This window comes from Vicia villosa, linkage group LG5 (genome assembly GCF_029867415.1).
Source record: "Vicia villosa cultivar HV-30 ecotype Madison, WI linkage group LG5, Vvil1.0, whole genome shotgun sequence".
NCBI classification, from domain to species: domain Eukaryota; kingdom Viridiplantae; phylum Streptophyta; class Magnoliopsida; order Fabales; family Fabaceae; genus Vicia; species Vicia villosa.
The window spans coordinates 103,322,431-103,349,859 of NC_081184.1; the positions used below are offsets into that span (position 1 = coordinate 103,322,431).

The 27,429-nt window shown below is 36.4% G+C and overlaps 1 protein-coding gene across 1 annotated transcript; it reads right to left on the bottom strand.

Moving 5' to 3' along the window:
• Positions 1–16,980: 16,980 nt before the first annotated feature.
• Positions 16,981–18,456, bottom strand: LOC131605095 (uncharacterized). The gene is made up of 3 exons (XM_058877492.1): positions 18,328–18,456; positions 17,899–18,237; positions 16,981–17,766 (listed from the first exon to the last, which is right to left on the bottom strand). The coding sequence occupies exons 1-3, from the start codon at positions 18,454–18,456 to the stop codon at positions 16,981–16,983; spliced, it is 1,254 nt and encodes a 417-aa protein (XP_058733475.1).
• Positions 18,457–27,429: the final 8,973 nt, after the last annotated feature.

Sequence of the window (27,429 nt, forward strand, 5' to 3'; positions counted from 1 at the left end):
GATCATATGATCAAAAGGTATCGATGCATCATGAATTATTGAGAACAAGATGAGTTCAAGTGTGTGCAAACCGTGGCTAATTGTGGACGGTTCTGAACGGTTTCAACTTGGAGAATGATGGGAATCGCTTCAGGGACCTTCAAGGAATGAATTGAGATCACTTGCGACACCTGAATTGGCCTTAATCTCAGAATTGGAGTTTGAGTTTTTTGGAGATTTTTTTGTGCTCGTGATTGGAACTCTCTGGCTGCAGACCTCGTCCCCTTAGCATTAGGATTGCTTCAAGTACTTATAGAGAGGAGAATAGGTTAACAAACTTGGCCAAAATCTCTTTAAATCTATAATTGAAAATTTGAGAAAATATGATTTTCACTCTTTCCAATTTTGGCCAATATATGATTCAATCATCCCAATTCCACTTGGCACGAAATTTATATGATTATGGGATATTATGATGATTAGATTTGATTGGAATTGGCCTTTTAATTGAATATTTGGATTTTCATGATTTATATAAGTTATTTATCACATTTAAATGATAAAAAATTCATATAAAATCAAATAAAAGCCAAAATTTCGTGGGAATTGGGTTTGAGGCTTTAGATGACTTGTGGATCAAGTTTGAATGAAAATATCTTGGGCCCATTTGCAAAAATATCCAAATTCTTTCATATTTTTCCCTCCAAAATAGCTCAACTTTGACAAGGCCTATATCTCTCAATTTTTGAAGTATGGAAGTGTTCTAAGACTTTTTAGAATCTTTAGAGAGTCCTTTAACCAGTGTCTTTGGTCTCATATCAAAATCATTTTCCATTCTCCTTGTGTGTCCTTTTGAAAAAAGTGACTTTTTGTTGACTTTTGAAAAGGACCTATAATGTTTTGGTCCATATCTCTCAATGAAGCATTTTTAGACTTGGCATGTGAGAGACAAAATTGTAGAGACTCAAATTTCCTTCAAAATGAGCTTTGGATGGAAAATTTCTGATGTTCCATGTGAGAGTTATGGCTGGTCAAAGTTCAGTTGACTTTCTCCAATGAAAACCCTAATTTAGAAACTTTTGAATTGTTGACTTCTGATCTTTCCTTGATGAACCATGATCAACTATTGATCAAATGGTGAATGATATTTCAATATGAGGATCTTGACAAAAAATCAGGAGTTTTGACCACAGTTGACTTTTAGGTTAACTTAGTCGACTGTTGACCTCCTGAACAATTGAGTGACCAATTCTTTGAGATGAGACTTGATATTTGTCATGGAGATTATGTGAGATATATTGAGCCATATGAGATGCCTTGGAGCCATTGATTCACTGATTTTCCTTTGAGCAGACCAAACCCTGGTTTTAGAGCCTTGTATAGGAGAGTGTGTCTTGGAGCTTTGTGTGTCGATTTGTATTTGCACATGAGAAATAGTATGGGCAAATTTTGGGGTATGACAGCTGCCCCTGTTCAATTATCTTAAACCTGAAGATGTAGAGTGGTTTGTATGCCAGTCGGTATCTGAAGGTGGAAGATGATTGAACACTAGAATACCAAGAAATTTGCCCTAGTTGAAGTAGGGACTTTTATCGGAGATGGGCTTGAAGATGCCATCCAGTTTGGATAAATACGAAATTCAGAATAAGTCGTGCGTTAGACTATATCTGAGCTCGAAGTATTGAAAAGTGTTTGTTGGAGATGGGCTTGTGGATGCCATCTGGTAGTTGAATTTTGAGAAGATGTTGTTTGCGCGTTGATCGTGTCATTACCGTTCGTGGTAGATGAATTAGATCCTTGGGAATTGATCGTGTCAGTATCGTTCGTGATACTTGAATTAGATCTTGGAAAGATGATCGTGTCTTCATCGTTCGTGATGATAGAATTAGATCTGAGGAGATAATCGTGTCTTCATCGTTCGTGATGATAGAATTAGATTCTCTTGTCGTGTCAGCACCGTTCGTAGTGACTGAATTAGACTGGGAAGGCCAGTGATCGTGTCCACACCGTTCGTGATGATAGACTTAGACCTCTGAAATTTGATCGTGTCAGTACCGTTCGTAGTATCTGAATTAGATCTTCTGTCGTGTCAGTACCGTTCGTAGTAGCTGAATTAGACTGAGAAGGTCAGTGACCGTGTCTACACCGTTCGTGATGATAGAATTAGATCTTTTGTCGTGTCAGTACTGTTCGTAGTAGCTGAATTAGACTTTGAAAGTGATCGTGTCATTACCGTTCGTGGTAAATGAATTAGATCTTCGAGCGTTGATCGTGTCAATACCATTCGTAGTAGCTGAATTAGATCTTTGAAAATGATCGTGTCATTACCGTTCGTGGTAAATGAATTAGATCTTCGAGCGTTGACCGTGTCAGTACCATTCGTAGTAGCTGAATTAGATCTTTGAAAATGATCGTGTCATTACCGTTCGTGGTAAATGAATTAGATCTTCGAGCGTTGTGTCATACCCCAAAATTTGTCCGCCCTATTTCTAACAGTCAAATCATATTAAACTTTGGATTTATACTAACATTTTAATATTAATAGTTTATTTTAAATTATTATTATTATTATTTTTTAAATAACAAATATTCTATTGATCTATATATGCTTTCAAGTGCATCTTTATTTCGAATAAACAAGATAGTCCAATTGGTATGGAGTAAGAGCTTGCAATCATAAGTCACGGGTTCGAATCTCTTTGTTTAACATTTTTACTTATTATTTATTACTAACTTTATTTCATTTATATTCTAAACACCAAAAAGGACTTTTTACATTTTTATTATTAAATTTTGTTTATTATTATTTAATATTTTTTTTATAAATATTGTTTTCATCATTTTACGCTTTCTTTAGCCAAAAATCAAAAAAAGGAAATTTTCAATTTGATTTGTGTTATTTCTAGCATTTTCCTACGTCTTAATGACTAAATAAAAAAGATTAAAAACTTGTAGACACCATTTTTTCAATATGGTAAGAAAATTAAAATCAAATAATTTTGATTTGAATGGTTTATATTGTGTTGATAAAGACTTGATTTTGTGCACTTTATAAACTTTGTGGTTTGTATATAAATAGTTGTTCCACACTCAGAAGAAGGGGAGGCCAATTTCTCCATTCAAAATATTACACACGATTTGCAAAAAACAATGGCCTCACTTTCACAAACTTTTTAACTATGTTTTCTAAGACATTTCTTTCTTAAATATTGTATATACCAACACACAACAAACCTGCATTTTTTTAACAATAACTAACACCATGTACTCCACACACAATCAAAAGCAAAAGATGTCCATATTTATTTCTAATTTCTAACTAGCAAAAACCTTATTGATTACAATTCTATCATTAATTTTTATGAATTTCTCTTCACTAATAACACCTCTAGCACTTTGAGTTTTTTTCATTTTGCAGATTAAACATGGAATTTGTACAAAGAACAACACCAGTCTATTCATCACGCCCACCAACACCGACGCGGGAAGTCGACATCTCCGGCCAAACTCCCTCCGTTCACGATCGTACCGAAGCACCGCCGGCTACCCGAACGCCGCGATTCCGCTCCAACGACGTCCGTCGACCAGCACCGCTGCCACAGGCGAGTCACCGCCGCTACCAGATCTAACGGTCATGCTCCGATCCAGGTTCTATTTTTCAGTTGTTGTCTGTGTTGTTTGATTGAATTTATATGACATGTGTCTTTCGCTTATTGGTTTATATTTAACGTTGAAAAGTCAAAGCTTATTTGTTACATTACTAATTTGTTTTTTTTTTAAAAAGAAACAAATATATGTATGTATTAGGAAAAGGGACGTTTCATTAGTTGTTTTTTTTTATTTTATTTTTTTCTCTTTTAGAATTTTCTTTTTCTTATTATTATTATTATTATTATTATTATTATTATTATTATTATTATCCATTATTATTATAAATTAATATGATTGAGATAATTTACGTTATTCTTTAATAATAAAAAACAACAAAAACAATAACAAAATTAAAATAAACAAAAAAACATTTTCTTAGGTTAGTTATTATTAGATTAATTAAATTAGTTGGTTTGTACATATTTATTCTAATTTCCCTTTAACAGATAATGATGGGTGAAAATCTATTTCATCCTGTCTTCGAATCGGTCGACTCTCTATGTCGCACCGGTCAAATATCCGAAGCCCCATAAAATAAATCATGCGCAATCGATTAACGCCTTGAGTAATAATCGAATGCATGTCGCTAACAATGCGTGAATCAATTTAAAAATTCAATTTAAATATAATTATTCTAATTCAATTAAAAACACTAATTATTAATTACAAAAATACAAAAAAGGGATTGTACACCAAAAATACTTCTTTCATAACTACGAACTACGGTAAAACTGCGAACTACGTAAAACACACTCAACATACAAAATAACGTACAATCCCATAAAAAACACCAATAAATAACTACGAACTACGTTGACTCTGATCCTCCATTAAGGAGGTACGTAGGCATTCGGACAACCGAAACGAGTCCCCTTTCCCTAAAATTAAGTAGGTTTGGGATTTTATTCTCTACCCTACTTTGCACCTTTAACCATAACTTTTTATAAACCTTACCATAAAACTCTTATCATAAACCTTACTATAGAGACACTGTAAACCTTAAGGAAGGGTTAAGGGTGCCTAACACCTTCCCTTGACCCTAATTTCTCAACTTACCCAAATTCTCTAACATTAGGTTTTTCTCCCATGTTTACCCTTATCTTAGGATAAAATTAAAACATAGGTGGCGACTCTGTTATTTAGGTTTAAAAGCTTAAAATAAAAAGCCGGTCGTAACAGCTGGCGACTCTGCTGGGGACCCTTAAAGCAGAGAAGCACTTAAGGTTTAGGGCATGTCTCTTTGGTTTAGGTTTTGATTTTATGGTTTATATTTATTTGGTAATTTCTTTTTTTTATATATTATCCTTTACTTTATTTTTTTTAATAATGTTAAATATTATTATTTGAAATATTTGTTTGCCTTATTATTGCTGGGATATATATAAAATTGTTGTTAAACCTTAAGTGTGGGAATTGTCATTAAGTAAGAGGAGACTTGAATCGCCTACGAGCTTTAGTGACAATTCCACTCAGAGTGGGTTGAATTCCGAGAAATATCTTAGACGAGGCTAGACCTTGTCGAGGGTAGGATGCGGAATTTGGCTGATCTCTCTGGGAACCTACCCCTAAAATTCAAACCTCATGGACAAAAGAGTCTTTCTAAAATCCAAAGAAACAAAAGTTTCGGAGGATACGAAAGTGCCCCATGAGACCCTTAGAAATAAACCACCTTTGGGAAGGGTACAAAATACGTAGGACGAACTTATGAACCTATGTACTAAGGTAATTGTATCATCCCATCCTTCATGGGAAGCCTTCCCGAGAAGGACATTGTTTTGTAAGCCTAAGTCTACGTAGGATCACCTCCCACGATTATCATCCCTTAGACTCATAAGGGTATTATTTCGCTTAACCTGGATCCCTAGCCTATAGGGATTCCCTTTTAATCTGACATTGTCTATAAGACCTCTCAGATTTTGGTTTAGGTGGACGTCCTTCTATCCCTTAATGCGCAACATGTGACCTTATGATGGCCACGTGATAAGGAGACTCTTGATGGACCCTCGAGCGCTCGTATACCATATATCCTTAGTCAGTATACAATCCTAGTCGTCCGTTTATTTGACTTTGAATCTACGCCTTTAGATATTTAATATAAGGGCCATTAGATCTAAAGCGAACGGTCCATAGGATCTATGGACATCAATTCGTTTATTAGACTTTGAATTTGCGCCCTCTGATATCTATTCTGGGGGCCATTATATTTGAAGCGAACGACTCATGAGATCTGGTGACCATCTTGAACGATCACCATGTGTTCATTTCCATGCATTCCCTAGCCCGTAGGGATTCCTTTTTGAAGATCTTGTTCTTCCCACGAAGGACATCATCGTTGATGCACATCACATCGCCTCTAGATGGCCATGAGATCTGGTGACTATCTCGAACGGTCACCACGTGCTCTCTTCTACGCATTCCCTAACCTATAGGGACTTCCATCGTTGTATCATAATCCCTAACCTGTAGGGATGTCTTTCCTCGTACCCACGCATTGTCATACACTCATGCATTTGCATTTGCATTTGCATTTCCACCTTTGACCTTATCCAATCTTTGTTGTGCTAGCTGATTTCCCAAGACCAGTGAAGAAACTCGAAAGGTCTTAAAATATGGAGAGAGGAAAATTAACTATTGGAGATTCAAATGAGCTTGGTCCTACGAATAGAAAAGGTCGCCCTTCACTATACAAGCTACATGCTTACGCCTACACATACGCCCTAAATTCAATTATCATTGGAGATTCCCCTGCATCGAGATCAACTGCCTTCTCAACAAAATTGGTATGCCCAAGGAAAATCAAAGATCACCCTTTACTTCTACAAGTCAAAGAACTAAGAAGTAAAACAAAGTCATTGGATCAACAAAGGATAATGTCCCTAGGATCAATAGGTTTTATCATTTCAAATTGTAATTTCTATGATCGCTAAGTGTTATTTGGTATAAACGTTGTACCTTTCGATTAATAATTCTAATAAAATAATCATGCATGTTTTGAATGAAATCCATTCGTTTCACTCTTTCGTATCTATAAATATCAATACTTTTCCATTTTCATTTTTAATAAACTTCGAGGGAGAATGAAGAATTAAAATAACTAAATTGGCTGACGTATGCTTTCAATGTTAAGACCTTAGCTGACGATGTAAGGCATTGTTTCAATTCCTAAACACGTGGAGAAATAAGGAGTTAATCCGTAGTCAACCCCCTCGAGCCAGGAGTTGGAGTTTGTTTCTATTTTTCAAATAAGCCTTAATTTTAACCAGGGGCAGGGTAGACTTCGATTAATTCAATGATGCATTCTTATCTCAAGAGAATCAGCCCATCTATGCAAAGGTTCAAGCACACCCATTATCTCACAATCATCATCTAAAGTCAATGAAACCACGAAGATGAAGCTCTCAAAATCAGCATGGCAGTCACACTGTTCAAAGTCAATAGGGAAATTTCCAAAGAGCAATTTCATAAAAAAAAAAGAGCCCGCTAAGTCAAATGGAAAATTCCATAAAGTAAATAAAATAAACATGACTTAGGCAAAAGTTAGGGCAGCATCCCGATTGACCGAAATTCAAAAGAATTGGTCCATGCAAAATTAAGGGATTAAAAACAAGGAAATTGGAGAATAATCTAGTGACTGCCATCTCAAGAATCATCTATGCTTCTCATCTACGCTTGAACCTTATCTACACTCCTCGTCTATGTGACTACAAAAATTCTCTTGCAAATTGAATGCATTCATTGGATTAAACGAGTTTTAGGATTGAAGAAAATCAAGGAGAATTGGGTGGGGTTATATAAAATTTGAGCCTTATATCATTTGTTTCTTAAACCACGAACCACGGCCACGATATAACATTCAAAAGCCCTAATTGAAGCAAGGTTAACTTTGAAAGCATACTCGGCAAAATTTGTGTTATACTAACTCCCATGTTTGTTAATTATTGCTAATCACTTCGTTTCTTCAAACATCCATCTCTAATCATCCATTTCTATTTCATAACGAACTTCAATTTCAAAACTGGCATGTGCATAACTAAGAATTACTTTTCAAAGGGTACAACTTTAACTTCAAATAAATACTTAGCATCGAGGAGATATCGAAATTGGTTAATCAAAGGTGATCCTTTCTAATAAAGACTCTTGAATGGGGAAAACACGTCCAGAGGGTTTTCCTAAACAGGGGAAAAACCTCAAGGATTACAGGGGCATACAATCAAACATCCTATTTGACTAGGGGCATTCATTATAAGAGTCAATCAACTTGGGTCACATCTTGAAGAAATAACAATCAGGGGCATATCCTTTAAAATTCAAATATTGGGGCAGTTCATATCTCAATGGTGGACCCGTGTTCCCTTTTGAAGCAACTTTGAGTACAAATTTTCAAGAATCTTAGAGCAATCTGTATCGAATTGATATCACGCATTCCATATCCTGGAGATCGAGGGCAGACCTTTCAACTATTAAATGTTGGGGCAGTGCATATCAAGTTCGTGTCATGACATGGTAAAATCCAAGGACATTTCCTTCAGATTGAGGGGCAGTCTTTTCAAATTCAAGTGTTAGGGAAAACCACTGCGAGGCTCGATCAAAAGGAGTTAATTCAAAATAGATCATCATATTGAAATCATTCCAAGAGTCGTTTAATTAAGCGGCATCGTGCTGCGAATTCAAATTAGTAAGGATAGCCATCTCAAGTTCCTACTATGATAAAACTGCGTCCAAGCTCATATCAAGACAAATCTTTGTGAAGACCCAACAAATTGGGGCATGCATACCGTGAAGGGGAAAGCTATCCTCATATCTTCACAATCCCCAGTGAATCTCTCTCCTACGCCTGCGATCTTCGACTTCAAAACGAGTATCAGGAAATCATGCTAGCATAACACCCTACCATCGTATGATAAACAACCTTGTTACATTAGTAACCTCTCTACGTCTTCGTTATCCACGACCCATCATTGGGGCATCATTCAAACATACTTCAATCATGCATTCATCAAAGCACTTCGCCCTTGCGTCAAGTCATACATATCATTTCATTCATCTGATACAACATAAACCTAACTTCGTAGAGCCCAAATCTTTATCGGCACTTTAATATCCATGCCCAAGTCACGCATTACATCAAAACACAAATACAATTACATACATTGGTTGATACATTACACCACACCTTTTTTAGGTAATCTTCTTTAAGACAAATCTTACGATCCTTTCTAGGAACCTTTTCAGGTAGTCTTCTTTAAGACGAATTGTCATCCTTTCCATGAACCTCTTCAAGTAGTCTTCTTTAAGACATTCTTTTTCTAAGAACCTTTCTAGGTAGTCTTTTCTAAGACATTCATCGTCCTTTCCAATAACCTTTTTAGGTAGTCTTTTTTAAGACATCTTTCAACCTTTCCAGGTAGTCTACCTTAAAGACATTCCTTATCCTTTGATAAAAAAAATACCTTTTCAGGTAGTCTTCTTTAAGACAAATTTTATCCTTTCTACGAACCTTTCTAGGTAGTCTTTTCTAAGACATTCATTGTCATTTCCAAGAACCTTTTTAGGTAGTCTTTTAAGACATCTTTCAACCTTTCCAGGTAGTCTACTTTAAAGACATTCCTTATCCTTTGATAAAAAAAAAAAAAAAAAACCTTTTCAGGTAGTCTTCTTTAAGACAAATTTTATCCTTTCTAAGAACCTTTTCAGGTAGTCTTCTTTAAGACAAATTTTCATATCTAATCCAGAAACCTTTCCAGGTAGTCTTATATAAGACGTTATTTTGCTCCACTCGTTACATCAATCAACATATACATAAGCATAAGCATTATCCACATACATAAACATTACCAAGCCGGCATAAGTATAGCCGTGGTATATGGGCAAATCATTACAAAGTCCAGTTCTCGTCCTGGCAAATCCTTACAAAGTCCAGTTCTCGTCCTGGTAAATCATTACAAAGTCCAGTTCTCGCCCTGACAAATTCTTACAAAGTCTAGTTCTCGTCCTGGGAAATCCTTACAAAGTCCAGTTCTCGTCCTGGCAAATCATTACAAAGTCCAGTTCTCGTCCTGGCAAATCCTTACAAAGTCCAGTTCTCGTCTTGGAAAATCATTACAAAGTCCAGTTCTCGTCCTGGCAAATCCTTACAAAGTCCAGTTCTCGTCCTGGCAAACCATCAAATCTAATTCTCGTTTAGTAGTCAGTTCCCGTCTGACTGTTACGTCAAAGTTTGATTCTTGTTCAGTAACAAGTTCTCATCTGGTTCAAGCACCTATTCACAGGTCAAGAACGCCTATTCACATGCTAAGCGCCTATCCACAGGCCAAAGATACCTATCCACAGGTAAAAGCACCTATTCACAGGTCAAGAACGCCTATCCACATGCTAAGTGCATATCCACATGCCAAAGATACCTATCCACAGGTTAAAACACCTATTCACTGGTAAAACGCCTATTCACAGGCTAAGTGCCTATTCACAGGCCAAAAGCACCTATTCACAGGTAAAACGCCTATTCACAGGCTAAGCGCCTATTCACAGGCCAAAAGCACCTATTCACAGGTAGAATGCCTGTTCACAGGCTAAGCGCCTATTCATAGGCCAAAAGCACCTATTCACAGGTAAAACGCCTGTTCACAGGCTAAGCGCCTATTCACAGGCCAAAAGCACCTATTCACAGGTAAAACGCCTATTCACAGGCTAAGCGCCTATTCACAGGCCAAAGGCACCTATTCACAGGTAAAAACGCCTATTCACAGGCCAAAGGCACCTATTCATAGGTAAAAACGCCTATTCACAGGTTAGATCGCCTATTTACAGGTTAAAACCTATTCACAGGTTAAACAAGTTAAAACAAAACATACAAAACACGCAACTAAACACACGCATCATCGAGCACTTGCTATGTCAGTCTCTAGGCTTTAGCAAGTTAATTCTTCATGTTTCCCCAACTATATTGGACGGATCTCAAACAGAGTTCGGAACCGCGTTCCTTGCCCCCTAGGTCGCGGTAAGAATGCATAATCATCATTGAACATTCTCGGCTCTATTATAAATATAGGGTCGACATTAGTACTGCTTACTTCATAAGTCAGTATGAAGGAGCGAAACATGTGACAAACATATCTCGTGGTTATGAGTGTCAATCTTATAGCGAAACGAATATGTCAATTCACAAACCTTGGTATGGATAAGTTAACCGCGTCATCTATGCCTATTTATTGGTCAAATTTTGGGGTCTTCCATTATTTAATTACCCTCCGATCTGAACGTACGAGAACTGCGCACTCTCGCACGCTTCAATCGAAGAGTAATTAAATAGGGGCAACTGTCATACCCCAAAATTTGTCCGCCCTATTTCTAACAGTCAAATCATATTAAACTTTGGATTTATACTAACATTTTAATATTAATAGTTTATTTTAAATTATTATTATTATTATTTTTTAAATAACAAATATTCTATTGATCTATATATGCTTTCAAGTGCATCTTTATTTCGAATAAACAAGATAGTCCAATTGGTATGGAGTAAGAGCTTGCAATCATAAGTCACGGGTTCGAATCTCTTTGTTTAACATTTTTACTTATTATTTATTACTAACTTTATTTCATTTATATTCTAAACACCAAAAAGGACTTTTTACATTTTTATTATTAAATTTTGTTTATTATTATTTAATATTTTTTTTATAAATATTGTTTTCATCATTTTACGCTTTCTTTAGCCAAAAATCAAAAAAAGGAAATTTTCAATTTGATTTGTGTTATTTCTAGCATTTTCCTACGTCTTAATGACTAAATAAAAAAGATTAAAAACTTGTAGACACCATTTTTTCAATATGGTAAGAAAATTAAAATCAAATAATTTTGATTTGAATGGTTTATATTGTGTTGATAAAGACTTGATTTTGTGCACTTTATAAACTTTGTGGTTTGTATATAAATAGTTGTTCCACACTCAGAAGAAGGGGAGGCCAATTTCTCCATTCAAAATATTACACACGATTTGCAAAAAACAATGGCCTCACTTTCACAAACTTTTTAACTATGTTTTCTAAGACATTTCTTTCTTAAATATTGTATATACCAACACACAACAAACCTGCATTTTTTTAACAATAACTAACACCATGTACTCCACACACAATCAAAAGCAAAAGATGTCCATATTTATTTCTAATTTCTAACTAGCAAAAACCTTATTGATTACAATTCTATCATTAATTTTTATGAATTTCTCTTCACTAATAACACCTCTAGCACTTTGAGTTTTTTTCATTTTGCAGATTAAACATGGAATTTGTACAAAGAACAACACCAGTCTATTCATCACGCCCACCAACACCGACGCGGGAAGTCGACATCTCCGGCCAAACTCCCTCCGTTCACGATCGTACCGAAGCACCGCCGGCTACCCGAACGCCGCGATTCCGCTCCAACGACGTCCGTCGACCAGCACCGCTGCCACAGGCGAGTCACCGCCGCTACCAGATCTAACGGTCATGCTCCGATCCAGGTTCTATTTTTCAGTTGTTGTCTGTGTTGTTTGATTGAATTTATATGACATGTGTCTTTCGCTTATTGGTTTATATTTAACGTTGAAAAGTCAAAGCTTATTTGTTACATTACTAATTTGTTTTTTTTTTAAAAAGAAACAAATATATGTATGTATTAGGAAAAGGGACGTTTCATTAGTTGTTTTTTTTTATTTTATTTTTTTCTCTTTTAGAATTTTCTTTTTCTTATTATTATTATTATTATTATTATTATTATTATTATTATCCATTATTATTATAAATTAATATGATTGAGATAATTTACGTTATTCTTTAATAATAAAAAACAACAAAAACAATAACAAAATTAAAATAAACAAAAAAACATTTTCTTAGGTTAGTTATTATTAGATTAATTAAATTAGTTGGTTTGTACATATTTATTCTAATTTCCCTTTAACAGATAATGATGGGTGAAAATCTATTTCATCCTGTCTTCGAATCGGTCGACTCTCTATGTCGCACCGGTCAAATATCCGAAGCCCCATAAAATAAATCATGCGCAATCGATTAACGCCTTGAGTAATAATCGAATGCATGTCGCTAACAATGCGTGAATCAATTTAAAAATTCAATTTAAATATAATTATTCTAATTCAATTAAAAACACTAATTATTAATTACAAAAATACAAAAAAGGGATTGTACACCAAAAATACTTCTTTCATAACTACGAACTACGGTAAAACTGCGAACTACGTAAAACACACTCAACATACAAAATAACGTACAATCCCATAAAAAACACCAATAAATAACTACGAACTACGTTGACTCTGATCCTCCATTAAGGAGGTACGTAGGCATTCGGACAACCGAAACGAGTCCCCTTTCCCTAAAATTAAGTAGGTTTGGGATTTTATTCTCTACCCTACTTTGCACCTTTAACCATAACTTTTTATAAACCTTACCATAAAACTCTTATCATAAACCTTACTATAGAGACACTGTAAACCTTAAGGAAGGGTTAAGGGTGCCTAACACCTTCCCTTGACCCTAATTTCTCAACTTACCCAAATTCTCTAACATTAGGTTTTTCTCCCATGTTTACCCTTATCTTAGGATAAAATTAAAACATAGGTGGCGACTCTGTTATTTAGGTTTAAAAGCTTAAAATAAAAAGCCGGTCGTAACACGTTGACCGTGTCAGTACCATTCGTAGTAGCTGAATTAGATCTTGGAAAGTTGGAGATTTCGTTCATTTGTCGGTACCTGTATCCTGCAATAGGTATAGTTAGTCTTTATGCAATGTCATGATGCATGTATTATGTAATGAGTCTCTCAAAATAAATGAGAAACTTTGTATGTTATGTATGAGTTCATTATGAGGTAATGTATGCAGTGTATGAACATGTTTATGACATATGATATGTGAATATGATTTATGTTGTCTTTGATTAAGAAAGTAGATCTTTATGTCCTTGTAATTGTACTGTCTGATCTTGTCTTGAAGATGCTCAGCTGGGAATTTATGATTTCTGCTTGGAGATGATCAGTGACTTGATGTTCCCTGATTGGTGATAAAGATATTGATAAATCATGTTGGAGGAGAGCGACAGTGTTGAAGATGTAAACTCTGTTGGGCAGCCATGTCTCTATCGGGAGCGTTTAAAGATATCTTCTTAATGATTACTCTGTGGGGATATGATCTTGTGAACCCGGCTTTGTGGGGAGACATGGGTGAAAGTTGCCCCCAGTATTATAGTAACTACTACTTGATTTAGGACACGTCACTTAAAATGTCAAACTGGACTTGTATAGATTTTCCCCCAGTTAGCAGGAATTTTGGAAAGATTCGCCTTGCGAGGCCTTTATAAGATGTGCACTTTAGGAGACATGCCCCTAGTAATCATATGCCCAATATGATGTCCTATGTTGATTGGGGAGTAGCTTTAGATATACTTGGATGTGTGCCCCTGATTGTTCGAGCATCCGTGAGAGATTCTCGGACTCTTGATTCGATTGCCCCAGATTGATAGGGAAATAGTTTGAAACCCATTTGAGATGCCTGCCTTTGATTTTTTTTTTTTGAGAGATTCTTTGAATCTTGACTGGATTGCCCCAGATTGATTGAGCAAAACGTGTCATGCCCCTTGCATTCTTGGAGTAATATTGTCTGTCGGGATAACTTTCAGTCATTAGTTGTACCCTGTGCAAGTTCTTTATGATGCTAACATTTGAAATTATGTAGCAGAATATGTTTAATAATGAATTCATGAGATGCAATGCATACGTCTGTCTTGAGTTTTTGAAAAAACATTAAAGCAAGAGATGTAAAAGTGTGTTATTTGTAAAACATGATATTTGTAACAACGTGATGTTTGTAAAATGAAATATCGACTCAGCATTTGTGATAAACCTTAAGGAGTCAGGATACCTTTGTTGTGACAGTATGCTTTCGAACTAACCATGCTTCAGTTAGGACTTTCAAGGGTTGTAACGTGGCTTGGTTCACGGTTTAAGAAACAAAGGATAAAGGCTCAAATTTTGATTGTACCCACCCATCTTCGTGATGATCTTCAATCCTATGCTCAGTTAATTCAACTTACGCATTCAGGTTCCAAGAGACTTTTGGATTTGCACCTTTGATAATGATGATGGTTCACAAGCAGAGAGAACTTTTGAGATGGCAGTCACTTCTTCCTTTTGGTAGTCATAACTTTGAGTTGTTCAAGAATTTATTGACTTCTTTTTTCATCTTTTTGATATCCCTAACTTTTGCCTGAACTGTCTCTTTTGAGCTTACAGTCAGCGGGACGCCTTGATTTTTGCCTAAGTCTTTTTTGACTTAGCAGGCTTTTCTTTGTATATATGTTTCTTCCATTTTTTTTTGAAAGATATTGACTGCCTTGCTTAATGATTGATGAACCATCATTGGCTTTTGATTGACATCTCCAACACTTCTTTGATGTGTACGGATGAACGCTTGTGATTGAAACCTTTGTTGAAAGGTGTACAGAGTGATTCTCTTAAAATAGAATGCACAGCCAAAATAACTGAGAACTACCCTGCCCCAGGTTAAAAATGCGGGTGTTTCGTACAAAAAGAAACTTCTACTCCTTAGGCTCAAAGGGGTTGACGAGGGATTAACATCCTTATATCTCCACTGTTTAGGAATTGAACAAATGCCTGTACATCGTCAGCATAGTCCGCTTGAAAGCATACTGTATGAGGTTGCGGTATCGCTTTCGTCATGCTCCCTCAAAAGGCTTACAGCTTAGCAGGAGTTGAATATCACAAAAACATATGCGGAATAAAGACATAATTAAAAATGAGTGATAACGAAATAATTTATTCAAGACAAATATATGCAATGCGCTGATGATGATTATTAAAACAAATAATGTCTATCATAATTTGAATGTTTAAACAAACAGAATAGAGATTGCAAATGAAAGTAAATCTAATGATCTAAAGTTCATCCACTATGACATTAATCATTCTTGTCGTGATTGTGCCTGGGAGCAGGGATTCAATTTCACCAGCATCGATCATGTCTTGAATCTTGTTCTTCAATGGCCAACAATCATTTGTATCATGTCCAGGGCTATTGGAGTGGTATGCGCACCTCGCATTGGGCTTATAGCTGGGAGCGGAAGTGTTGGGCTTTACAGGAGGACCCCTCACAGTGATCAAGTTTGCTTTCAACAAATGTTGTAATGCCTGAGCCAGTGACATGTTGATCTTCGTGAACTGACGCTTAGGTGCTCCTGACTTGCATCTTTGTTGTGGAACTGGTGTAGGGATCAGAATTGTCCCTACAGATTGGTTGGGTTCATTGTGACCTTTCCGATTGTTCCCAGCATTAGCCACATGAGATTCCTCAGGTGAATTGAAATCAATCATCTTACCATCAATGAGGTCTTGGATTTTATTCTTCAGTAGCCAACAATTGTTAGTGTCATGTCCGATGCTGTCGGAGTGGTAAGCACATCTTGCATTAGGATTATACTGATGAGACGAAATGTTAGGATTCCGAGGAGGATCCCTCAAAGTCATTAGCCCTTTCCTCAGCATCTGTTGCAACGCTTCGGCCAAAGTCATGTTGATCTTTGTGAATTGTCTTTTAGGCGCGTTATGCTTATGTTGTGGTTGTGATGCTGATGTGGAGATCAGAGCTTCCCCAACTTGTTGTTTACACATGGTATTAGCCATGTAAGGCCCCCCAGTTGAATTGAAGTCAATGATCTTGTTGTCAATTAAGTCTTGGATCTTATGCTTCAATGGTCCACAATCCTCTGTGTCATGGCCAGGGCTATTCGAATGATAAGCACATCTCGCATGGTACTTATACCCAGGAGCAGGATTTGTAGGGGTTGAATATGAAGGTAATAAGGTTATCAAGTTCTGGTTGAGTAGTTGTTGCAGAACTTGAGACATCGGCATGTGCAACGGAGTGAATGATCGCTTAGGTTTGGATTTCCATTTATCTTGCACACCTTGCTCCCTTTGTTGGTCCTTCTCCTTCTCGGACAGAAGTGCCTTTAATTCTTCTTGCCCCTTGGCTAAGTGAAAGATTATTTTCTGGAACTGGTTATTCTGAGCCTGAAGATTTTTGACAGATTGTTCGAGATCCATCTTTCTTACTGAAATAAACAGCGGAAAGATGAGGTATTGGCTTTTATGAAACCTGTGATGTAATGTTTATGAATGATATGATTATGCATATGCAATGTTTTCAAGGAATTGAAATAATTTTAACTCGTGTTGAAACAAAGAAAAAACATTATTTATTAATTAAATTGTAAGGTCATAACCCCAAAAGTTACATTAAAATAAAAGAAATTAATAATAAATAAAGACACTAAATTCCAGGATTTTTGTCTTCCTGACGACGCTTCCTCTTTAGGACCCGGACTTCTTCCTTGTGTGCCTTGATCATTTCCTCTCTTTCTTGAACAAGCCTAGAAATTTCGTTTTCCCATGAATTAATCTGATCTGGGGAAACAAAATCTTCAATCTTCCATTTGCGGGAAAAGTAATCAAGTAAAGTCTCTCGCTCTTTGGCATCTTGCACTAACACCTCTTTTTCAGCTTCCACTTTTAGTAAGCGTCTCTCAAAGTCTTCCCTTTCCCTTTTCAGTCGGTTAACAGTTGCAACCAGGTCTTCATTTGGAGCAGGAATATATGGCTCAAATGCAATTGGGGCAGCAGGAGGAGCTACCCTTGGAACTATGGGTGTATCAGATGGATAAGGCATCCCAAATTCCATAACTCGATCATAAACCCATTGGAAATATGGATCCCATGGCATATAATTTCTCCTTCCTATATCCTTTGCGCCAACTTTCTTTACTTTCATCCAAGCTTTGATGAAAAGGTCTCTCTTATTCTCTTTGTCGGAATCATAATGGAAATATTCTGCACTAAGATACAAAGAACGCGGTTTGTCCTTCAAGGCAAAGCCAAACTGATGTCGAGCTAGAATGGGATTATAAGATATTCCTCCACGAACACCAAGAAGAGGTATATTAGGGAAATCTCCACAACTATCAAATAGCAAGGTTCCCTCGAACTTCTTTTGGTACCATAGAATGTCGTCGAAAGAAAGCTTCATAATTCTCTGAGCCCAAGTTAATCCTTCTTCATTCTTTCTTACGGAGAGAGGTAAGTGCGAAATAAACCACTTATGCAATAGAGAAGCACATCCTAGGACACAACCTTTCCTTTTTGATACTCGGAAATGAATAGAATGTAGTAAGTCACCAAGTAAAGTAGGAACCGGATTCTTGCTAAGGAATATATTGATAGCAGCCACATCAACAATTTTGTCATAATGGAAAAACAAAACTTGTCCATAAATTAAGAGAGACAACACAACTTCCAAGGCATCCATACTTGAAGCTTTAGCAAGAATCTCCGCTTTTTCGTAGAGGAAATCAAGGGGTAATCCAGAATACTCTTTCTTACTAATCCAAACCTTCTCAATTTCTGATCTTGGCAAGTGCAGGGCAGCAGCAATGACTTCCAACTTAGGCTCTTCTTCTTTACCAGTATAAGGAATTTTATTAAGCACAGGAAGTCCAAGCAAGTAGGAGAATTCTTCCAAGGATGGTACTAACTGAAAATCTCTATAAGTGAAGCAATGTAGTAACAGATCATAGAATTGAACCATGGTGTTGAGGAGAACGTCATCCACATTAGTTCGTACCAAACTTATGAGTGTATTGAGAGAATCACTGAATTTGAGAGAACCAGAGATGTTGTCGCAGAAAATCTTCAATTGCGTTGGCACTTTCTTGAAATTGAGGAAGAACGGTTTACGGCCTTTTGTTTCCATATTCAAACAACCTACAAAACAACATACAGTTAAGAAACCTCCAATTCCTTGAAATGGGTTAGTTATGCCATGTATGAATGATGCATGTATGCATGATGCACATACACAAGTAAATCCACACAAATCACACAATTTTTGGATTAAGGCTTGCGTGGAGTTTGATCAAGTGTCCTTCCCAAGGGTATTTCTACGGATAAGGAAATTTCAGCAACGGGTTCTACCAAGTGACTCAGAATTGTCGACCCTCCTAAAGCACCCTCGAACATGATATATACATACCATGCAATGATACTTTGAGAAAGAGCCTATCTGAGCTGTAGTATCGGGTAGCGACTATGCTCTCAACATACATCAAGAGTAGTCCCCCCACTACGTTCCTAAAAGTCAGGATGGGTTAAAGGTAACTAAAGGTCCTTAAGCTCCGACTCACCCACAGACATCGGCACGAACCTCCCTCATACAAGAGAAGCATGCAAACACCCATGGAGGCCTAACTCAAGCGTGAACTCTCATATTGACCAATCCCAAGCATACACAAGGGAGGTCGCCATGACTATGCCACTTCCTATCTTAGATGTACTTGAATCCGGGAATAGGATTCGTCCTTCAGTTAATTCCCAAAACGCCCCTGAAAAATAAAACAAACAAAGCAAACAATAGAAAACATTTAAGTGATTCCTAAACTTTTAAGGTAACCCCTCTTTTATTCGAAAGCTTCCCCAGCAGAGTCGCCAGTTCTGTAATACGGTGAACTGACTTTTATATCGAAATGTCGCGGTAAGCAAGAGTCGCCACCGACTTTTATTTTATCCAAACTAAATCAGAAAGGCAAAAAGAAACAGAAAAAAACCTTTTTAAAGAAATCTAAGTTCGGGGGGTAATTTATGCAAAGGGAAGGTGTAAGGCACCCTTTGCATCCATGGTTTTCCATGGGCTCTTAATTGCTTTGCTTGCTCGTTTGTTTAGAAAATGTAGATGAAAGAGATAGGGACTTTTAGCTTGTGAATAAGCGTTGCCCTTTTGAAAAATTATGAGAAAGAATATAATAAAAAGGTTTGAGCATTGCAAGGCAATTAGGGGCAATTACCTTAAACTCAGATGATAGGTCTCTTTTAGCCTTTCAGAATGAAAGGGTCTATCCTTGCCATAAGAGGGCAGGAAGCCTTTCGTTTGGAGGTTGAAGGGTCGTCGAAGCATCCTTTGCCATAAGACTGTCCCATGCCATAGAAGGGCAGGTAGTCTAAGGCAAGGGTCAGAATAAGCCATTTAGTAGGCAGCCAGAAGATACCTCAGCCTTTTTTCGTAGGCGACTTCCGAGGGTCGAGGTCATTTTTGTGTATCGAAGGCAGCATCATTTAGGGTCGTATGACCTTTTATCGAGGCAACATGGCTGAGGTATCCTCATATTCGAGGGACGTGGCTTATTCTGCAAAAACACAAAGGCAACAGGCAACAAGGCAACAAGGCAGCAGAGAGGAGTTACCCCAAAAGGCGTGCGTGTGTGCACCAATCACGTGGTTCAATTCAGAATATATTATCTTGTATTTAGTTATTCTAATTCAGTTTAAGGCTTGCACTCCCTAAGATTACTAACCACGCAGTAATATAACGCAATAAAGGGGGCGGGAAATTGTAACCAGCGGATCCCTTATCAGGGTTTGACACAAGTAATAATAATAAAAGGCATAAAATAAAATGAGGTTTAGGGTTACCAATACACGTAGCTTTGGCATTTGACAAACCCTGAAAAGGAGAAGAAGGAATAAACAGAGGGGTGAGTGCATGGCTAATTCGAAGGTTGGCAGGGTTAACCAGAAAATAAAGAATAGATAAATAAAACAACTAACAATTAATAATTAAATAAGCGAGGCTACTTAGCTTTGGTTAGATTTGATCTGATATGGTTGCTTGGCGCTTTTAGGGTTGACCCTGAAAAGAGACAAGGCAGAAGAAGATGAAGGCGAAACAAACTCTAATTTAAAAGATACATCAAATAGAATTTTAATTAAATTAAACAGAGTACTTAACTTTGGCTTTTGAATCAGGCGCGTAGTCGGGAGGCACCTGGAAAGACAATCCTGAAAAGGCACAGAAAAATAATATTTCAGTGTAGAGAATGATCGTCATAAACCCTGATTAGGGTACGAATTAACCATGGTTAATAAAATAAAAAGAAACGAAATAATTAATTATTGGTCTTCAACCTAATTAATTAAATCGGCGAAAAATAACTTTTCGATTAATTATCTTAAACCTAATATTTATTTCTATCGATTAATTAAACAAATAAATTAGATTAATTTTAGACAATTAAAATAGAAATTTAATAATAATTAAAATAAATAATATTTTTATGTTTTATGTTTTTTAGAAAAATATATAACAAAATATTAGAATAGATTATTAAGAAAAGAGTTTTTGAAAAAAATAAAATAGTTAAAAACTATGTTATAACAAATAAAGATAAAAAGAAAAGTTAGAAACACTCAGCTTTTATCCAGTGTGATTGACATGGGAGAGTCCATGGTAGACTTGCAATTGATGAACATTGGATTTAATGATGCAGTGATCCGGTGGCTGTTGGTATGAAGGTCCATAGTGGTCCTTTGCTCCAGGCGCACATGGGATCTGCAACATGTTAATTCAGTAAAAAATAATATTGGGATGAGGGATCGAACCCCCAACCCTTACGTGAACAGCATTCTCCTCAACCGCTTCAGCCAACAGATATTGTTGTGTATTCCTCGCACATCATTGAACATGAAGAAAAACGCAAGGGTAATCAAAAACCAGCGCGCGATATTCGAATGGGCCAACAACACGTCGCCACGTCTTCGTCCCTTCCACCCAGCCGTCGTTTTAGACCATCAGGCTATACCAACGGACGTTTTCCATAGCTACAAATCCTGCATATCAAAAATAACACCATGCGCCATATAAACTCAAGACGAGGCCATAGATAACCTCGGTTTAATCTCACGAATCCTCCCATGGCCTCAATTTTGCCCAATTTCACCTGTAACAAAAAAACCTAAACACAAAACCTAGGGTTCGACAATGGCAACTTACGGTATAGATACGCAATCAACGAATTAATAACCCAGAAACGTTCAATTCATAGTAATAAACAAGATCATATGATCAAAAGGTATCGATGCATCATGAATTATTGAGAACAAGATGAGTTCAAGTGTGTGCAAACCGTGGCTAATTGTGGACGGTTCTGAACGGTTTCAACTTGGAGAATGATGGGAATCGCTTCAGGGACCTTCAAGGAATGAATTGAGATCACTTGCGACACCTGAATTGGCCTTAATCTCAGAATTGGAGTTTGAGTTTTTTGGAGATTTTTTTGTGCTCGTGATTGGAACTCTCTGGCTGCAGACCTCGTCCCCTTAGCATTAGGATTGCTTCAAGTACTTATAGAGAGGAGAATAGGTTAACAAACTTGGCCAAAATCTCTTTAAATCTATAATTGAAAATTTGAGAAAATATGATTTTCACTCTTTCCAATTTTGGCCAATATATGATTCAATCATCCCAATTCCACTTGGCACGAAATTTATATGATTATGGGATATTATGATGATTAGATTTGATTGGAATTGGCCTTTTAATTGAATATTTGGATTTTCATGATTTATATAAGTTATTTATCACATTTAAATGATAAAAAATTCATATAAAATCAAATAAAAGCCAAAATTTCGTGGGAATTGGGTTTGAGGCTTTAGATGACTTGTGGATCAAGTTTGAATGAAAATATCTTGGGCCCATTTGCAAAAATATCCAAATTCTTTCATATTTTTCCCTCCAAAATAGCTCAACTTTGACAAGGCCTATATCTCTCAATTTTTGAAGTATGGAAGTGTTCTAAGACTTTTTAGAATCTTTAGAGAGTCCTTTAACCAGTGTCTTTGGTCTCATATCAAAATCATTTTCCATTCTCCTTGTGTGTCCTTTTGAAAAAAGTGACTTTTTGTTGACTTTTGAAAAGGACCTATAATGTTTTGGTCCATATCTCTCAATGAAGCATTTTTAGACTTGGCATGTGAGAGACAAAATTGTAGAGACTCAAATTTCCTTCAAAATGAGCTTTGGATGGAAAATTTCTGATGTTCCATGTGAGAGTTATGGCTGGTCAAAGTTCAGTTGACTTTCTCCAATGAAAACCCTAATTTAGAAACTTTTGAATTGTTGACTTCTGATCTTTCCTTGATGAACCATGATCAACTATTGATCAAATGGTGAATGATATTTCAATATGAGGATCTTGACAAAAAATCAGGAGTTTTGACCACAGTTGACTTTTAGGTTAACTTAGTCGACTGTTGACCTCCTGAACAATTGAGTGACCAATTCTTTGAGATGAGACTTGATATTTGTCATGGAGATTATGTGAGATATATTGAGCCATATGAGATGCCTTGGAGCCATTGATTCACTGATTTTCCTTTGAGCAGACCAAACCCTGGTTTTAGAGCCTTGTATAGGAGAGTGTGTCTTGGAGCTTTGTGTGTCGATTTGTATTTGCACATGAGAAATAGTATGGGCAAATTTTGGGGTATGACAGCTGCCCCTGTTCAATTATCTTAAACCTGAAGATGTAGAGTGGTTTGTATGCCAGTCGGTATCTGAAGGTGGAAGATGATTGAACACTAGAATACCAAGAAATTTGCCCTAGTTGAAGTAGGGACTTTTATCGGAGATGGGCTTGAAGATGCCATCCAGTTTGGATAAATACGAAATTCAGAATAAGTCGTGCGTTAGACTATATCTGAGCTCGAAGTATTGAAAAGTGTTTGTTGGAGATGGGCTTGTGGATGCCATCTGGTAGTTGAATTTTGAGAAGATGTTGTTTGCGCGTTGATCGTGTCATTACCGTTCGTGGTAGATGAATTAGATCCTTGGGAATTGATCGTGTCAGTATCGTTCGTGATACTTGAATTAGATCTTGGAAAGATGATCGTGTCTTCATCGTTCGTGATGATAGAATTAGATCTGAGGAGATAATCGTGTCTTCATCGTTCGTGATGATAGAATTAGATTCTCTTGTCGTGTCAGCACCGTTCGTAGTGACTGAATTAGACTGGGAAGGCCAGTGATCGTGTCCACACCGTTCGTGATGATAGACTTAGACCTCTGAAATTTGATCGTGTCAGTACCGTTCGTAGTATCTGAATTAGATCTTCTGTCGTGTCAGTACCGTTCGTAGTAGCTGAATTAGACTGAGAAGGTCAGTGACCGTGTCTACACCGTTCGTGATGATAGAATTAGATCTTTTGTCGTGTCAGTACTGTTCGTAGTAGCTGAATTAGACTTTGAAAGTGATCGTGTCATTACCGTTCGTGGTAAATGAATTAGATCTTCGAGCGTTGATCGTGTCAATACCATTCGTAGTAGCTGAATTAGATCTTTGAAAATGATCGTGTCATTACCGTTCGTGGTAAATGAATTAGATCTTCGAGCGTTGACCGTGTCAGTACCATTCGTAGTAGCTGAATTAGATCTTTGAAAATGATCGTGTCATTACCGTTCGTGGTAAATGAATTAGATCTTCGAGCGTTGTGTCATACCCCAAAATTTGTCCGCCCTATTTCTAACAGTCAAATCATATTAAACTTTGGATTTATACTAACATTTTAATATTAATAGTTTATTTTAAATTATTATTATTATTATTTTTTAAATAACAAATATTCTATTGATCTATATATGCTTTCAAGTGCATCTTTATTTCGAATAAACAAGATAGTCCAATTGGTATGGAGTAAGAGCTTGCAATCATAAGTCACGGGTTCGAATCTCTTTGTTTAACATTTTTACTTATTATTTATTACTAACTTTATTTCATTTATATTCTAAACACCAAAAAGGACTTTTTACATTTTTATTATTAAATTTTGTTTATTATTATTTAATATTTTTTTTATAAATATTGTTTTCATCATTTTACGCTTTCTTTAGCCAAAAATCAAAAAAAGGAAATTTTCAATTTGATTTGTGTTATTTCTAGCATTTTCCTACGTCTTAATGACTAAATAAAAAAGATTAAAAACTTGTAGACACCATTTTTTCAATATGGTAAGAAAATTAAAATCAAATAATTTTGATTTGAATGGTTTATATTGTGTTGATAAAGACTTGATTTTGTGCACTTTATAAACTTTGTGGTTTGTATATAAATAGTTGTTCCACACTCAGAAGAAGGGGAGGCCAATTTCTCCATTCAAAATATTACACACGATTTGCAAAAAACAATGGCCTCACTTTCACAAACTTTTTAACTATGTTTTCTAAGACATTTCTTTCTTAAATATTGTATATACCAACACACAACAAACCTGCATTTTTTTAACAATAACTAACACCATGTACTCCACACACAATCAAAAGCAAAAGATGTCCATATTTATTTCTAATTTCTAACTAGCAAAAACCTTATTGATTACAATTCTATCATTAATTTTTATGAATTTCTCTTCACTAATAACACCTCTAGCACTTTGAGTTTTTTTCATTTTGCAGATTAAACATGGAATTTGTACAAAGAACAACACCAGTCTATTCATCACGCCCACCAACACCGACGCGGGAAGTCGACATCTCCGGCCAAACTCCCTCCGTTCACGATCGTACCGAAGCACCGCCGGCTACCCGAACGCCGCGATTCCGCTCCAACGACGTCCGTCGACCAGCACCGCTGCCACAGGCGAGTCACCGCCGCTACCAGATCTAACGGTCATGCTCCGATCCAGGTTCTATTTTTCAGTTGTTGTCTGTGTTGTTTGATTGAATTTATATGACATGTGTCTTTCGCTTATTGGTTTATATTTAACGTTGAAAAGTCAAAGCTTATTTGTTACATTACTAATTTGTTTTTTTTTTAAAAAGAAACAAATATATGTATGTATTAGGAAAAGGGACGTTTCATTAGTTGTTTTTTTTTATTTTATTTTTTTCTCTTTTAGAATTTTCTTTTTCTTATTATTATTATTATTATTATTATTATTATTATTATTATTATCCATTATTATTATAAATTAATATGATTGAGATAATTTACGTTATTCTTTAATAATAAAAAACAACAAAAACAATAACAAAATTAAAATAAACAAAAAAACATTTTCTTAGGTTAGTTATTATTAGATTAATTAAATTAGTTGGTTTGTACATATTTATTCTAATTTCCCTTTAACAGATAATGATGTGTCCCCACTTCTCGCAGTTGTAACATTGCACACATTTCTTGTCAAGTTTTATTTATGATAGGAGGTTCCTCCTTCTCTCTTGGAGGATTTCTAAAACTTCTCATCATTCCTTGGTTTTTGAGAGTTATTCCACGACCCCTTCTTGCTTTAGCCTTTGTCAGATTTTCCTTTAACCTTGCTAGAACCATTACTTTTCTTCCAGGTTTGAGCTTGCAAGGCCTGTATTGATTCTTGAATACCTCTTCTTTCATCAATCCTCAATTCAAGAGCTTCCAAGGATCCATCCAAATCCTCCAACATAATTATGGCCATGTTGCTCGCTTCTTGTATAGCCACTATGACATGATCAAAATGAGAGGTTAATGTTTTCATTACCTTCTCAATAATCATCATGTCAGGCATTGTTTCACCATAACTCTTCATCATATGAAAAATATTTTGAACCTTGGACGTGTATCCTACACCCTTCTCATTTTCACCAATCTACAACAATTCATATTGTGTCGAAAAGCGTGTAGCTTGACACCACTGAACTTCTCACCTCCTTCATAGTATTTGAGTAGAATATCCCATGCTCCTTATGCTGATTCAACATGAGATATGGGATCAAAGTTTTCACCATCAACTACAAATAGAGCGGAGTATGACGCCTTACAATATTTCGTCTTCACATCTTTATGAATCGTCTTCTAAACATCAGTTATGTGAGCTGCAAGCTCTGGAACACCATTAAAGACGACTTGGAGAGTTTCTTGAAATCCATACAAGGACTTCATTTGTTTATGCCATTTGTCCCAATTCTTTCCATCAAGAATTGGAAGAGAGTTGGGAATTCCATTGCTACCATTCATCTTTGCAGCAGATGTGAATCACAATCCTTGGAAGCTCGACCACCTATGTGTCGCGGGGAAAAATCGTTTGTCTTTTTTTCTGGATGAAACACCTGATGCCTTCTTTGGGCTCGAGTGCTCAAAAAAAATGATTTTTCTTTTGTACCGACCAAACTTTTTATTGTTTCCAAAAGAGGAAAAGGAAAAAAGCTGCAATAACCTTAAAAGTGGGGGAGAGATTCCGGGTAAGAGGGTTGGTTATACGAAGGGAAGGTATTAGCACCCAACGTATCTATAGTACTCTATAGGTTTCTTTGTTTTGTTTATTCCATTCTTGTTGTGGTGGAGGTTCTTGTGAAATAGGTGGGACCTAAGGTGTTTGTTTGATTATGCTCGCAAAGATCATCGCGATCCTCTGCATACATATCCCTTAGAGGGAATCAGAGCATCTGTAGCTCGGGGTCTACGGGTGCTAAGGTTTGAATGGTTTTTTTTTGTTTTGTTTTGTTTTGCTCGCCAAGGATCGACCTTGTGCCTACGTATTCTCAAAGGGATGTTGAGAAAGTCAGAGCAATCGTAGTTCCCACTTATGCTAGTGGAAGCAAAGGAAAATAGACAAATGTCGTCTAAATGCTAGATGTATCTAATCTATATCATCACATACATCTGTTTGATTTTGTTTGAAAATCTTTTTATTATAAGCCCGGGGCCATGCCACTTAGGGTGCTTAGAATGATAAAGATGTTTTTGTGTTTAACCAGCCTTGTGGCAAAAGTTTCAATGAAGTCAGCCTTGTGACAAAAACTTTGATTAATCAGCCAGCCTTGTGGCAAAAGTTTCAATGAAGTCAGCCTTGTGACAAAAACTTTGATTAATCATCCAGTACGGTGGTAAAACAGTTTGATTGATTAGCCAGCCTTGTGGCAAAA